This window comes from Amphiprion ocellaris, chromosome 9, assembly GCF_022539595.1.
Source record: "Amphiprion ocellaris isolate individual 3 ecotype Okinawa chromosome 9, ASM2253959v1, whole genome shotgun sequence".
NCBI lineage: Eukaryota > Metazoa > Chordata > Actinopteri > Pomacentridae > Amphiprion > Amphiprion ocellaris.
The window spans coordinates 4,599,379-4,615,926 of record NC_072774.1 but is presented as its reverse complement, the minus strand read 5'-3'; the positions used below and the strand labels follow the sequence as shown (position 1 = coordinate 4,615,926).

Below are 16,548 nucleotides of genomic sequence, written 5' to 3'. Positions count from 1 at the left end.
CTGAGATTCAAGTTTTGATTTATAGTGAGTTTTTATTTAATCAACAGGTTTCTTCTGGCTGGAAATGACATATAAAGTGACAAAAAACAGTAAAATATTGTGTTATATAATGTTAAAAATGCATTTTAGCTCTTTCAGTGTTGTTTTTTAATGTATATTTTTTAAATGCCAGGTCCAACAGTCATATTTTTTGAAACTGTCACAATTTTTTTTCCATTGTTGAGAAAAATCAGCTTCTACATCCCGTTTTGAATTAAATTTCAAGTTAAAATGCTAATTTTAGACATGGTATTTTTAGTAAATAAGTAAAAATGTATCATTAACATCCAAAACACAATGTCTTACTGTCTTTAGTCACTTTTTTAAATGTTATTTCCAGCCAAAATAAACTCCTTGGTCAAATAAAAGTTAGAAAATAATAATTAAAAAATTGGAATAAGAATAAATAATTTTGCATGAAACTGTGGGATTGATCACCATCATCACAATATACTTTGTTAGCTGGTGTTAGTGATACATTTTATTCATTTTAATGTTGTTTTTAACAAATATTTTTAACATGTCATGTGCAAAATATTTATATTTCTTGAAATTCTCCCATTTTTTGAGACCATGCAGCTTCTATAGCCTGTTTAGATGTAAATTTGAAGCTTAGAATAGAATTTTAGACGTGGTATTTATAGTAAAAATGATCCTTAATGTGGGGCTGCACAGTGGCGTAGTGGTTAGCACTTTCGCCTTGCAGCGAGAAGATCCCTGGTTCGCGTCCCGGCTTTCCCGGGATCTTTCTGCATGGAGTTTGCATGTTCTCCCTGTGCATGCGTGGGTTTTCTCCGGGTACTCCGGCTTCCTCCCACAGTCCAAAAATATGCTGAGGTTAATTGATTACTCTAAATTGCCCGTAGGTGTGAATGTGAGAGTGATTGTTTGTCTATATATGTAGCCCTGCGACAGACTGGCGACCTGTCTAGGGTGTCCCCTGCCTTCGCCCGAGTCAGCTGGGATAGACTCCAGCACCCCCCGCGACCCTAGTGAGGAATAAGCGGTGTATAGATAATGGATGGATGGATGGATGATCCTTAATGTCTAACATAATGTCTTATTGTCTCTTTTTTGTCTTTTCCAGCTAGAAGAAACCTGTTAGTCAAATAAAAGGTAAAAATAAATCAAAACTTGAAATAAGGACAAATAATTGTGTGCTTAACAGTGTACTATGTCTACCTTTAGAGTAAGACATAGTGTTAGATGATGTTAATGAGGCATTTTATCCATTTTAATATTGTTTTTAATACATATTTCTAAAATATCACATCCAAAACATTTATTTTTCTTGAAAATGTCAGAGATTTTTTCGGAGAAAATGCAGCTTAAATATCATGTTTAGATGTAGATTTCAAGCTTAGATGCCAATTTTAGACATATTTTTTCATAAAAAGGTAAAAATTTAACATTAACATCTCTGGCACAATGTCTTTCCGTCTTAGTTCCTTGTTTATGCCATTTATAGCCAAAGAAAACCTCTTAGCCAGATAAAAATTCACCATAAATAAACTTCCTCACAGTAATACATTATGTTAGATGATGTTCATGATGCCGTTTGACTATTGCAGTTTTGTTTTTTAATATTTTCTCCAAATCCAATGTCCAAAATATTTAATTCTCTTGAAATTGACGCAATTTTTGGAGAAAATACAGCTTCAATATCACCCTTAGATGTAGATTTCAAACTTAAATGGGAATTTTAGACAAATTTTTTAGTTAAAAAGTAAACAATATATATAAATATAAATAACAAAATGTCCTGCTGTCTATGGTTTATGTCATTTCCAGCCAAAACAAACAAAATTGTCAAATTAAAAATTCACTAAAAGTCAAAATTTAGAATTCTTTATACATGCAAATCAAATCACTGCTGCATATTTGACTAACAAAAGCAGGATACACTACTTTTTGCATGTTCTCTATCAAGAACAAGTATGGCTCTAAAATATTTTGCAATGTCTACAGTGAAACGGGAGAATAACACAGCTTTACTTTAACTTTAGCAAATTAGGAAATTGATGTTTTTTTCAGAAATATGTGTGCTGTGAAAGAATATAAATGTATTCAGGAATATTGTTTTTCTTTCAGAAAACTAAATTTTTCATCTAATTATGATTAAATTATTATATTAAATCTAATTATTGAGTGTGTTTAAGTGATAACACTGACTACCTACAGTATGTATTGATTTCTGATTAATATTTGGACAACTAGTACATCAGCTGTTTTCATTTTATAGTGTTTTAGAACAATGTGGATCATGACAGAAGTTATCAAAAGCATTTAGAATATCATAGAAGCTGCATTTTCTCAACACTTTCCGACAATTTTGACATGTATGAATAATTTTGGATATGGATTTTTAAAATAAAAATGTAAAAATTCTTCATTAACATCTCTACCATGGTGTCTTACCATGTTTTGTTGCTTATTTACATCATTTCCAGCCAGAAATAAGCTGTTGGCTAAACAAAAATTCACTATAAATCCAAATGTCTGGATGATTTTGGGCTTAATATTTTTATATGTGAACATTTATCCTGAAATTAATCAGCTGTTAATCATCATTCTTGCAGATGATCTCAAAGTGCATTGATGAAATGCTTTCCATCATGATATATTTAATTACATAATTAGGGATGATCTAAGAAGGACTGTTATTTTTGATGTTCCTTTCAGGCGCCGTGACCTCTTTCCCTGAACTCTGGACTCCTAATATATATTACGTAATCCAAATAAGCACTGCGTTGGTGGAACAAACGGTGTCATCACTGGTAATTTCCAGAGAGTCAGATAAGCTGTTTAACCCTGTAAAACCTAAAACAGAGGAAAAAAAAAGGTAAAATAATATATAAAAAATAAATAAATGATATGTAACATATATATATATATATATATATATATATATATATATATATATATATATATATATATATATATATATATATATATATATATATATATATATATATAAAAATCTGTAAAATCCAAATATACAAAAAATTTGCAAACATAATATAAATATATATATATGAATAACTTAAAAAATAATAGTTTAAAAAAGTAACACTGATGTATTTTTGCAACAGTGGGTCTTACAGGCAGCTGACGTGCAGAATCTGTCCTGTATCTGTGGAAAAAACTTAGATTTTTGTCATTCTTTACCCTCATTTCATCTAAAAAGTGACGTGATATTCTGAGGTCAGGACAGTGATATTGATTATACTACCCAACAATTAACCTTGATACCGAGATTGCACAAGCTGGAGGATGAAAGTCTTCATCTTATCACATCTGCTTTTAATGAGTATCACTATTCTATTTGGTGATAAATAAAAGACAAAACACCTTTCACCTACTTCGTCTACTTATTTATTTCACCTAGTTCTGTTTTGAAATATAAAAGCTGGACACAAGAAGAGCAAACATCAGCTTTGTTAGCATTTATTAAAAAGCAATATAAACTCTATATGCAGTTATTCACAATATAGTACAAAGTGTGTTTACAAATTACTCGTTTTTTGTAGCTGATTAAACTGTTTAGAGCCGTCAGTGCACTTTAATCATGGCTGATAGAGAAATCTCCCAGGCTCTGAGGTAGATGGAATCCTGTAAAAAAAGAGACGAGCTGAGAAAAATATACACCTTTGACCTGGAATTTTATCACGATTACATATAAATTATAGTTTTAATGACATTAGGCACAAAGTTAAGTTTAGTCTGTGGTATGTTGAGGATCCCTGCAGGGCATTAAAACAGCTGGATGCTCCTCATGTTTCCAGATGTTTGGGAGGCCGTCGCAGCACCACGTCCACAGGTCCAGCAGGAAGTCTTCTGATCAGAGTCCAGGCCTCCAGACGTCTCATCCCCAGCATGCTGACGCCTCCGATCTCCAGGACTTCATCTCCAGGACACACCTGGTCAACTGGACCTCCTGAAGGGAAAACAGAGAGGTTCAAGAAACAGCTGAAATATAAAGTAAGTTAACTTTATCACAGAAATACTAATTCTCTTTTCTCTGGACCAGTAATAAAAATATTTCTTGAAAACCACCAACAGTTTTCCCTCTACTCTTCCATCATAAAATACCAGTATAAAAATCTTGGAATTATGTATTTATTTTTCTTTGGTTTGGCTGGAGGAAGTTACTACAGGAAATGTTTAAAAATGATTGAAAATAATTGTGTACATTTACTAAAATAGTGCACCACTTTAAGTTTTTATATTTTATTGTTTATTATTTATCATACTATATATATATATATATATATATATATATATATATATATATATATATATATATATATATATATATATATATATATATATATATACATATATATATAAATTGTTTAATATATATTTCTATATTGTTCTACTCTACAATTTCTCCCTATAACATTTTAGAATAAAATATTTTGCCTTTTACTCAACTGCTTTTTATCTGATATCAACAGATGATTTCCTTTTTTTCTATATTCAGGACATTATTAAAAACTGAATCTGCCCTGCAGCTTTCAGGGATCAAATTATATATTTATTTATATTTAGATCATACTAACAAATAAGAAAAAATACAGTAATAAAATTTATGTATAATAAAATATAAAAAGACTTTTTTAACAAATAAAATTTTAAATGTAAATTTTATAAAAACTAAAATAATGTTTGAATTTTTGAAATTAAAATCAAAGCATTTCATAATTACAGGTTATTACAGAAAATTGTTCAACCTGTGTTTGGGCTTGTATGATTCTCATTTTAGCAGATATTCCACAGATTTTTAAAAATTTTTTGGATCTATGTACTTATATATTTTTGTCTATTTTATCAGCAGTTTATGACTTTACTTTCTTGTTTTCCTTCCATACATCTTGTTTTTGTCCTTTTTATCTATACTTCCATCACTTCATTGTATATAAGCCTGTTTGACTGAACAGGTTAAGTCTTTCAATATTTCTCTTCTGACCCTGGAAGAGCTTCTGGACGGTGAGCGGTCGGTTCCCCAGATTCGATCCTTCTCCTCCCAGCAGACTGAAGCCCAGATCTCTGCTGTTCTTCTGCAGCTGCAAACACATTCGCTGACCTACGAGAAGCAGAAAAACACAAATATTTATTCAGAAGCTCCTGCACTTAATGTCTTTCTCTCAAGTAAATCCTGACGTCTCACCTGTCTGAGTCGGTGTCGGTCCCTGGTGGTTTCCCTGAACTTCCTTCTTGGAGGCTCCGCTAACATCTCCCCTCCTCAGGACCACCACGGCCATGTCCCGAGTCTTTGCCCTCCTCAGGACCCTCAGCGCCTCCCAGTGGCCGCTACCGCTCAGTGCAGTGCCATTAATCGATAAAACTTGATCCCCTTCCCTTATGGAGCCCTCCTGGGCTGCCACGCCTGAGTGGAACACCTTGTGAACCTGAGGAGGAGAAACAAATGAAAAGTTATCAACACTGCATTTAAATATTCGTTGAAGAGAGCAGGAGGATGTGGTTACTCACAGTGATCGGCTTGTTCTGGTCCACGCCTCCTGCCAGGCTGAAGCCCAGTCCGACTCCAACCTCCTTGTGGAGAACCACCACCTGAACTTCATTATAGTCCTGCAAAACAGAAAGTTTTATCAACGTTTTTTGATTTTTCATGCACAACAGGAAAAGTGAAGAGAAGAGGAAGTGAAATATTTAAATGCATCTTTAACTCCACGGTTGTAGGACGTAGAGTAAACTCAACCATCAAGACCAACTCTGTACATTTTGAAACCCTTTATTGGTTCTATCTGATGATTTATTTCTACTATAAAACAATGCACAGTTTCTATAACTGGGACAAGCTATGAAGTTTAATCTATAAACCTGGCATGTTACGGGAAACATTACACACTAAATTTAACAGCAGCAGAGTGCCAGTGGATTTTAAGGATGCAAATAATCACTACAGGACCAAATAATAGTCAGTAGCAACAGGTATATATCAAAATCAACAAGATGTACGGTATACAACAGGAGTGTACCCCAGTTAAATATTACTTAAATGTTAAATGATTCAGAACTGTTTCCCCTTGTAATAACTGCATGATTTCTAAGTTTAACAGTTCAGTATTTCCTCTTATGAACAATCGAAAACAAATACTTTACAAAGACAATATTAAAAATTCAGGCCCAGAAGTAGAAACTCAGTGCAACAAAAGTGAAAACATCTGTGATGGCTGAAAGTTCTAACTGCATGAACATGTTTCAAAAATGAGCTGTCAACACTAGAATTTCTCGGTTTTATATCTATGGACTGTGTCTATGTCTGCCTCATGGCTCCACATGGAATGAAATTGCCAGAAGAAGTGAAAAATCTGACATCACAAAGATGGAAAAGGATCCGGGAAGATCAAGTAAAAGTCAGTGAAAGACGGTTGCAGCAGAAATGAGGAGGTATAGATGCAGCCATAATACCACTAATCAGTGCTGCAATGGTTTAAAGTGACTCCACAGACAGTGAACTACTTTCACAATCTAGCTGTGAAAAACAGACAGTAGCTGCTTATAACTTTTATCACAGGGGTTATCAATGGAAATCTGAGTTTCTGTGAACCTTCAGTGACTTCATAACATCAACTTTATGAACGGAGGACATAAAAAACCTTTCTTCCTTGCTATTTGCTACAAAACTAGAAGATGCAACTTCGCTGAAGGATATGAAATGAAGCCTGATGAATGTTGGTAGAACATTCTTTGGTCAGATGAAGACAAATGAGTTGGGCTCAGATGGAGTCCAGCATGTTTAGTGTGAACCTGACCAGGACTACCACAGTGGATGCATAGTCCTGACAGTGAAGCACGGAGGTGGAAGTGTGATGATAAAGAGCTGCATGAGTACAAAAGATGTTGGGAAGATGATATTTATAGATGAATGTCTGTGGATAAACCAAAGTACTGTCTGACAAGGTGACTCCCAGTCTGCAGAAGCTTGAAGGATAGGAATATTCCAGCATGATAGAGTTTCAAAGAGAAACAAAGAAAACTACGATCTGGACAAGTATGTGACCTGACTTGAATCCAATAGAACACCTTTGGGGTCTTTAAAGAGAAAGATGGAGCAACACAATCCCTCCAGATATTTGTGGACACAGTATTGCTACAGCAATAAAACAGCATGCATGTAAAGAATGTATTTATCTGTCTGTACCTGCAGGGTGTTGTCGCCGAGACTCCTGACGTCCTCCAGCAGCTTGTCGAGCTCCTCAGTAGGCAGAACAGAAACACAAGACAGAGCTGAAACATCCGAACTCAGCGATGCAGACCGTTGGCTTATTGACTGCCACTCATCACTGTCATTCTCCGATTCGTAGTCGGCTCCAGCAAAGTTACACAAATCTGCAAGACTACAGGAAGCACAAAGAGTCAATCAGCTGCTTTAATTATTAGCTCAGTCAAACCTAAAAGCTTGTTACAAACAATACCTACCTCATACAGAAGCTCCTGCGATCTGACTGGCTCATATTACTTGTGACGGTCACTGAAGATTCCCCAGAGTCCGAATCGTAGTTTGAATCTTCGTCCTTTTGTGTGCTTTCATCATCATCATCATCCTCATAATCATCGTCCTCATTATCATTCCAGCCTTTAAAGTCCGGATTCAATCCGGCGACCCAAGCGTTCAGGTCCATTACCCTTTTCTTCCCTTTTGGATTGGATGTTTTCACATCCGGAGAGACCAGATCTGGCAGGTTGCTGTGGGAGGAGGTGGCCAGAGGATGAGGAAGAGGCGAAGAGTCTGGAGCTGGAAGTTTGACTGATTGTGTGGAGATGGAAGTGCTTTCGTTTTTGGTTTTGTCTGCAGTTGGAGTGGCATCCTCAGCAGGTGAAATAAAGGGCGAGAGGTCTGGGGTGTTGGTTGGAGTCTTGTCATCGTCACTAACTGGTGAAGTGATTTCTGACGGTGTTGTTTTCTGAGATACTGTATCATTGGTTTCTTTCTCATTTGCCTCCTCAGGACTCGAGACTTTGACTAAATCAGTCTCATCGAAGTAAAACTTTCTGCTACGCCTCTCAGCTCCTCCATTTAGAGGGATTTCTAATGTGTTCTTGAGTTTGGAATATTTGCCAAAATCATCAGAATCATTCCCTTTTGTCTCTTTCTTCCCTAATCTTAGTCCAACCTCATCGACTGATAGAGATCTTTCTGAACCAAGCTTCCTTCCTGTTCCCATCAAATTTTCTTTGGCTTTATCGACCACCTCAAATCCCTCTCTCAGTCTATTTATTTCTTTCGCCGAACCGCTCTTCTTCACTCCATCATGGCCTCTGCTGAGTTGTGTCGGCACCGAAAACGTCCGTCTGGGCATCACGACTTGACTTCCAGCTCTTTGCGTCAAAGCCTCAAACTGGTTGATCTTATTCCTGACGCTGGCTGAAGAGGACAACGTCTCCGAAAGCTTCTTCCTCCCTGTTGGTGTGGTTTTATGTGGATTCATCTCAAACACATCCTCATCAGCACCTTTCAAGTCAGTTTTAGCGTTTGCTGCATCATCTCTATCTCTTCCATTTATTCCCCTAGTTTTGGTCTCTCCGAGCATTGCCTTACTCTCATCTTTTTCTGAATCCTTAAGAGAAACCTCTTCTAAGAAACTGTCCAGCTGTGCAGTTGCATTGATCCCTCTTGCAGCTCTACTCTGAGCCGCCACCGTGCATCGACTCCTGGCTCTATCCAGGGACTTTGTGCCTGATTCTACAAATCTCGTCCCCCAGTTACCTGCACCTTCTTCTGGATACCTGCTCTGGATCTGTCCCTGCCTCCCTGGTGACCTCTCTCTTGTCTGGCTTCTCCCAGGAGAAAGCGAAGCCTCTGAGCTTATTGGGTCTTTTGGTGTCCATATCTTTTGCACAGGACTTTTGACGGTATCTCCTGACGAGAAATGCCTGGGGAAGGTCCCCCCAATTATTTCAGGGATTGATGAGTCTTTACCGAAACCGGCTGACCCGAACAGGTTCTGTATCCGCTCTAGAATACTTTGACCGCCCTTGGGCCCGACTGAAGACGACGTTTCCGTGAGTCTCAACCTGGATGGAAGGGTTTGACCCCTACTGGTCCGGTCCAAAATCTGTTGGTTCCAATCTCGAATGCCACTCACATCTGCAGAATTATAACCCTGAAGTGATGACGTTGCCCTGCCAATCGCGCCACTTTTAACTTCTTTTCCCTCTTCCAAAACTGCAGCCCATTTGCTTACATCCCCTCCTTTTTTGGTGGCCCGATCAGGACTTCGTTGGCCTGCTCTCCAGTCTAAACTCTTACTTCTACTCGGCAGGTTGTTTCTCCTCCATTCTGTCCTTCCTCGGCTTTCAGATTCAGGGTTTGTTTCAACTACTGGGGTAGTTTTATCTGCCGTGCCGTTCTGGTTCAGCTTGGTTTCCTTCTCCTCGCTCTGACCTTGGATGCAACTCCTCGTCCTGGCTTGACAACCAGAGTCCTCCTCCATGTTTGTGCCATTTGCATGACATTCTCCGGCTTCCTCCCTCTTCCTCACCCCCAGCCTCCGAGAAAGACTGTACGAGGGAGAGTTGGCCGATCGGACAGTGAATCTTGTCGCCATCCTCTGCTTGTTGTAGTCAGAAGTTGGGAGTAAAGACAAGTCCATTGTCTGAGAGTAAACAGATTTAATCACCTCCTGTCTAATGCCAGATCCCAAAAGTGGAGTGGAGAAGTGATATTTAAGCAAATCCAAGCTGGACTGGACTCTGGAAGCACTTCATGTGTGCAAAAAAAAAAGCAGTCCAACAGTGTCACAGCTGCTCTCCTGTCATCGGAGAAACAAATCCTCCATTCAAACAGTTTGATATTCCTGACTCTCCTCTGCTTCGTGGTCTGGAACCTCCTCCGGTTCCTCGGGAGTCTTCGGTCCTCCGGCTCGGCCTCAGTGAACAACTCCCGTCGCCTGCCAGGCATAAAAATGGACAAATTTCCATCCTCAGAACGGATTTGGTGCAGGAATGTTGTGATATGTGGATTGTGGGCGCTGTGGCCACTCAGAACGGTCAAACAGAATCACAGAGTGGTGAAGGACAGTCAACGCCACATGTTACAGCAGAGCATGAAGCAGTGAGTAAATGGAGGAGATGGGAACATTATAAGAGAGTTAAAGAGCAAAAAAAAAGAAGTGAAAAGGCTACAAAAAATACTGAAAACATGGGCACATAGGTGCAAAAAACCCCTCACTAAAAACAGTTACTGTCTGTACATACATATAAGTTAATACTTATTTTTATCAATAATTTGCATGATATATGTTTTTTTTTTTAGTTTTGGTTTGTTTTTTTATGGTTAACATGAAAGTTAATATATATTAATATCTATAATTTGAAATTTTTAAACATTTTTTGCCTGTTTTTTTATGGTTAACATTTAAGTAAATATTATCTATAATTCTGGACATAATTTTTTATACCTGGCCTGTTTTTATGGTTAACATGTAAGATATTAGTAATAGATATTAGTAATAGCTATTAGTATTAGATGTTATTTCACTTTGCAACACATTGCTGCCTTCCTCACATTCCCCTCACACTGACTCAATGAACCCATTCAGCTGTAGGGACTTGGATAATAAGATAATAATAACGTCTGAGCTGCACACATTCATCACAACGTCTGTTTACACAAGCAACATACTCCTGACTACCAGTCAGCATCACCAACCTGCACCAAAAACTGGAAAAACCCACCGAACTGCAATCCGCACGGCAAAAACAATGCATTAGAGTGGCACAGTGAGTCTCTCTGCAGCTGTTTCAGTCTCACGGAATAAAAAAAACCGGGTCAAAACCTCGTCCTGGTGGATTCAGATAAAAAGATCAGATAAGACGAGCACAAAGTGGCTTTGATTTACATACAGCCTGATGGAGGAAGATAGAATCACTGACTGATAAAACCTGAGACAGGCGTCGTCGATAAGTCAGTGAAATTATCTTTGATTAGTCATTAAGTCATTTAAATGTCATTATATGTAAAGAGTGTGAGCTGAGGGTTTACTACATGCACTGTCTTTTCCTTTCAAAACCATAAAAGAATTGAATCAAATCAATCAAACTTTTGTAGTTTACTTAATCTAAACAAAAGGATTTTGCTTAATTTCTTGTTAATTTCTTGTTTTCAGACCACTTTAGAACTTCAAAACAGGATTTCTTGTAACATTTTGGATGTAAAATGATGAGCTGATTTAATGAACAGCTGAGCATTCATTCAACTCAATTAAATTAAGTTTGTAAGAAACAAAACTAGCATAAAACAGACTTCCTATATTGAGTACACTGTTTCAATTTCACTTAAAATGTCTTTTTAAAAACCATTTTCTAGCCATTTAACACCTTAAAAGCATGAGTTCTTATAACATTTGGAATTACAATGATGAGTTGAATGAATTAACAGTTGAGAGTTCACTCAACTCAAGAGAGAGAATCTTAAGAGAATCTTAATTTTTGTAATTTGTAGACAGACGTGGTAGAAACTTGTCATGTGTCTCTGTTAAATTAAGTTTAAAAGGTTTCTTCAGAATTAAAGAAACAACCAGAACTTATTTCTGGTAGATTTTGAAAAACACAGATTACTGTGACACTCAAAAACTGTAAAAACATGGACAAAAATCATAAATATCTGTAAAATAATTCATTTTTCACTGCAATCTAAAATCCTGTAGCTCTATGGAAACAGAACAACAATGAAAGAGACAAAACTCAGAAAATGTATTAGAATGACACAAATCAGAAAGAAACAAAACTAGTCAAAATTAAATTCATAACGTATCCAAAATGGCTCAAAATTTCTCCAGATTGACTCAGTTTGTTCCAAATGATTAAAATCTTTTGCAGAATTACTTGAAAGTTGTCAAAAATTTACCTAAAATGACTAAAATTCTGCCCAAAATGGCTCAAAAGTTCACATTTTTCCTCATTGTGTGCTCATTTTCTTACTTATAAATAAAAAGCATGTCTGTGACCATTTTCAATGCAACTGGTTAATTTGACTTAATGTCTTTAATAAGTTTATTGAACTGAACTTGTTTTTTTCAAGTTCAGTTAATTAAACACAGCTAATTTTGGCAACTTATAATTAACCAAGAGCAGTTCAGTTGGCTGTTTTAAATGTGATTAGTATTGAACTAGTTTTCTCAAGTTCAGCTAATTGAATGCTGCTAATTTTACACTTTAACAACTTATAAATAAGTGCAGCTAAGTCACCTTGATGCAACAGGAGAACTTGTGTTTATAAACTGGTTTAACTTCATAAAGTATAATTTTATGAAGCTTTTTGCAGATTTTCAGATCTTTGGGAGTCCGTCAAGATGTAAATTTGTGAGTTTTTTCAGTGATTTTTGCTAGTTCTTGTCTGTAATTTAACAAAAAATTAAAAATGTGTAAAATAGCAGTGAGATAAAGAGCTTATGTACCATTTTTTAAAGATTTTTTAAGAAAAAAACACCTTTCTAAACTGGTTTGGCTTCATAAAATATAATTCTATCATTGCGAGTCAGTCAAGGTGTAAATGTATGTTTTTTCAGTGATTTTTACTATTCTCTTTATCTGTAATTTAACAAAACAGGGAAAAATCTGTAAAATAGCAGTAAAATAAAAAAGCTTATGTACTATTTTTTTAAGATTTTTAAAAGATTTTTAAAGAGAAAGTGACTTAAACTTGGTTTTAAACTGTAACAACCTATAATTAAATGCAGTTTAGTCACAACTTACATTTCTAAAGTGGTTTATCTTGGTAATGTGTAGTTTTAAGCAGCTTTTTGCAGCTTTTCGGTCTGTGTTGCTGCTTCTCCCCGTGCAGGTGAGTGTCAGTTTACAGAAACACCTGTTCTGTTTGGTCCCATCTGTGTAACCAGGGCAACACAGCTCCCTTTAAACCGCCTTTAAACGGACAAACGCAGCAGAATCTACACAGCTTTCCTCAGGTACGGTCACACAAAGCTCCCCTTACCTTCTGTCAGCGTTTCAGTCCATAGTGCTGCTTTATTCTCCAGACTCTGCAGTGACATCAGCTCCTCTCTGTCTTCTGTTTCCATCAGCTTTGCATGATGGACTGTGTACAGTGACGCAAACCTGCCACACTGGTTTAGCCTCCCTCTTTCTCTCCCTCCCTCCTCCCCCTCTATTGTTGTTTCCTCCCTCATCTTTTCCTCACAGGGTTGCATTCCTGACTGCAGTTCAATGTGTCACCCGCTGCAGGTTTATTTTTTTTAAATATAAAAACACACCCTGCGAGCGCTTCGGGTGACATCAGCATTTCATAGCTCAAGGCGGAGGAGACTCGCTGCAGATGACTTTGTGAAATGGAATCAGAAAGACGTTTTTTTGTTTTGTTTTTTGTACTTCATAACGTGGCCCCACCTCATCCGGGCCCGGCAGGTATCACAATACATAATAACAGAGCAGCTTTAATCAGGACCAGAAAGGACAAAGAGACAGAAATACCAGCAGGGATAAATATTGTTCACAGGGTACATCTCGTATGACATCTGAAAAGGTGTAGACTTTACAGAAGATGGAGGGGAAAAGTTATACAAACAGCTTTGATGATGTTTAAAAAAAACACTAGAATACTGTACTGTTGAAAAACTGTGGCAATAACAGCAAATATCTAGAAAATGATGATATTTTAGCTGATTTAAATTCAGCAAAACTAGAACTAAATACTGTAAAAAGCGAAAATCTGTAAATGACAATTTAAAAAAGTTATGTACCATTTTTCAGTGCTCACGTATACGTATTTTTCCTTTAAATAATGGCAGATATCTGTAAAATAACAATATTTTTTGCTTATTTTTAAAAAAAAAAGCATAGTATATTTTTGTTGTCAAATTGCCATTTTTGATGTCAACATTATTTATGATTTGGCTTTTTTTGACTCCTTATGATCTGTAATTTAACAAAACAGGACAAATCTGTGAAATAAAAGATAATAAAAATGATGTCCAATTTTTTAAATCCTTACTATACACATTTTTTCTTTCATATAATTACAAGTATCTGTAAAATAAAATTTGTTAGCTCATTTAAAAACAATTAAACTACTAATAAATACTGTAAAAAAAAAAGGGAAAATCTGTAAATAGCAATTTAAAAAAGTAATGTACAATTTTTTAGTTCTTATATACACATATTTTCCCTTTACATAATAGCAAATATCTGTTAAACAGAAGCACTTTTTTGCTTATTTTAATAGAGCATAGTATATTTTTGTGGTCAAATTACAATTTTTGATGTTAACATTATTTATGGTTTTGGCCTGTTTTTGTTTGGGGTTTTTTTTCTTTTTTTGGGGGGGGGGGGTTCAGGCTAATATAATTTTTTTTAAATAATAAAAATAAAGATTCCTTTGATTTTACTAGTTATCTGTAATTTCACAAACAGGAAAAATATGTGAAATAAAAGATGATAAAAATTATTTACAATTTTTAAATCCTTAATATACCTAATTTTGCATTTATATAACAGCAAATATCTGTGAAATAACAATACATTTTGCTTATTTTAATAGAGAATAGTATAATTTTTTTTGGTCAATTTACCATTTTTGATGTTAACATTATTTATGGATTTGACTTTTTTATTATCTGTAATTTAACAAAAGAGCTGTTTATTGTTGTTGTTTTGTTGCATTCAGAGTTAATGCTACATTCAAACCTGTGAGATTTTACACTGCAACAGAAACGGAAAGTCTAAAAATCTGATTCCAGTAAACATCTGTACCATCTGTGCAGTGTCAACCTTATAAGCATGAGCTGACCACAAGAATAACCCCTCTTTCAGTGCCACTTTTGTGAGAAAAAAGTACCTAATCTATAGCAGTGATGATGAAAAACTCCTGTGTGGGTTTTAACGCTGCCTGCTTAAACCTGGAGAGGAAACCAGCACCATGTTTCTGATCTTTCTATATCCAGTAGCAGTCGTCTCATCTTTAATATCACCATCTAAAATGTTAAAATTTACCATAAAATTCCACTTTCTATCAGTCATAGAACCAAAGTTCCATTCAGAAATACAATCTGTTGTTGTTTTATTGCACTAAGAATCAAAGTTGTTGGATTGAACACAACAGAAACTTATAAATGTTGTGCACAAAACCAAATTATACCTCTGACATTAGCATTTTTCTTCTTTTTTTGCTCTTAAAACCATTAAAATAAACTATGAACTCATGCAACCACTGAAAATATCACAAAAAATGCTATTTGACAAGTATAAATCTTAGTATGTTTCAAATTGTCGCCTGATTTGTGCTTTAATTTGATGTGTTTGTCCATAAATTGATGCAGAAAAGGCACAAGATGGAAACTAAATTAATGCAGGAAATAAAATAATGAATGAGTCCCACATAATATTTAAAATAAACCTCCAGCTGTGGACATCTGTGTGACAAAACAGAGCTTAATATTGACTAAGTGGATGTTAATGCTGATTGGTTAAACTTGGAGAGGAAACAAGTGCCATGTTTCTGACCTCTCTATGTACAGTAGCAGTCGTCTTCTCTCTAATATCACCTTCTAAAACATTAAAATCACCACAAAGTCTCACAAACCTCCATTATTCTATTTCCTACCAATCATAGGCTAAAAGTTACATCCAGAAAGACAATTTGTTGTTGTTTTACTGCACTCGGAATCAAAGCTGTTGCATTGAACACTACAGAAATTTGTAAATGTTGGGCGCAAAACCAAATTATACCTCCGACATTGGCATTTTTTCTTCTTTTTTTGCTCTTAAAACCATTAAAGTAAACTATGAACTCATGCAACCACTGAAAATATCACAGAAAATGCTGTTTGACCTGCATAAATTGACGAGTCCCAAACAAAATTTGAAATAAACCTCCAGCTGTGGACAAAACAGAGCTCCTGTAATGTTGACTAAAGGGAAAAGTACTGAGGTTTTACAGTAAAAATAAGAGTTATTTGTGTGAAAAACTTTTCTGCAAAGAGGGAAGAAATATCCCTTGAATGTGAGATGAAAAACCAGATAAAAGACATTTTTAAAATGTTACTTACGTTGCTGTTTGGCGCGAAGACTCTGGTTTTCTCACCGCTGCTGCTTTGCATGCACCTGCTGCTGCTTCTACTGTCTTCCGTTGACAAAGAGGAAACTGTGGTCAGCACAAAGCAAAGTGCAGCTCAGAGATGTCTCAACGTCTCTCAGACCACACCGAGGCTGACGATTATTGATTAATCGCTGATCAGAAGCAGAAAAACGTCGAGCTGACGGGCTGCTGGGTGCCCCCTGGGGCAGATTGGAGTCAGACTGGAGGCTGAATATCTCCACAGACTCCCACCCTTGTTCCTGACAGAAGAAAGACTCTCAGTGTCTCTGCAGGATGGATGTAAAGAACAGAGAGTCACTCAGACTGACTGCTGAGGCTGGAGATTCATTCCTGAGGCTGTAGGACTCAGAAAACACAAGACAACATGTGACACTGTCGTGAGAAAGTACAGTATTTAACCAGGCTGAGTATAAATAGTCTGACAGTGA

General features: G+C 36.1%; 1 protein-coding gene across 2 annotated transcripts; it reads right to left on the bottom strand.

The window, feature by feature from the left end:
* Positions 1-3,470: 3,470 nt before the first annotated feature.
* On the bottom strand, positions 3,471-16,308 carry si:dkey-92i15.4 (uncharacterized). Of its 2 annotated transcripts, none has more exons than XM_023261849.3 (7): positions 16,071-16,308; positions 7,489-9,959; positions 7,211-7,406; positions 5,536-5,634; positions 5,213-5,453; positions 5,012-5,128; positions 3,471-3,976 (listed from the first exon to the last, which is right to left on the bottom strand). In XM_023261849.3, the coding sequence occupies exons 2-7, from the start codon at positions 9,660-9,662 to the stop codon at positions 3,813-3,815; spliced, it is 2,991 nt and encodes a 996-aa protein (XP_023117617.2). In that variant the 5' UTR covers positions 9,663-9,959; positions 16,071-16,308; the 3' UTR covers positions 3,471-3,812. The 2 variants fall into 2 exon arrangements, with proteins under 2 accessions (XP_023117617.2, XP_023117616.2); XM_023261848.3 differs by lacking the exon at positions 16,071-16,308 and adding an exon at positions 13,004-13,161.
* Between the last annotated feature and the right edge of the window lie 240 nt (positions 16,309-16,548).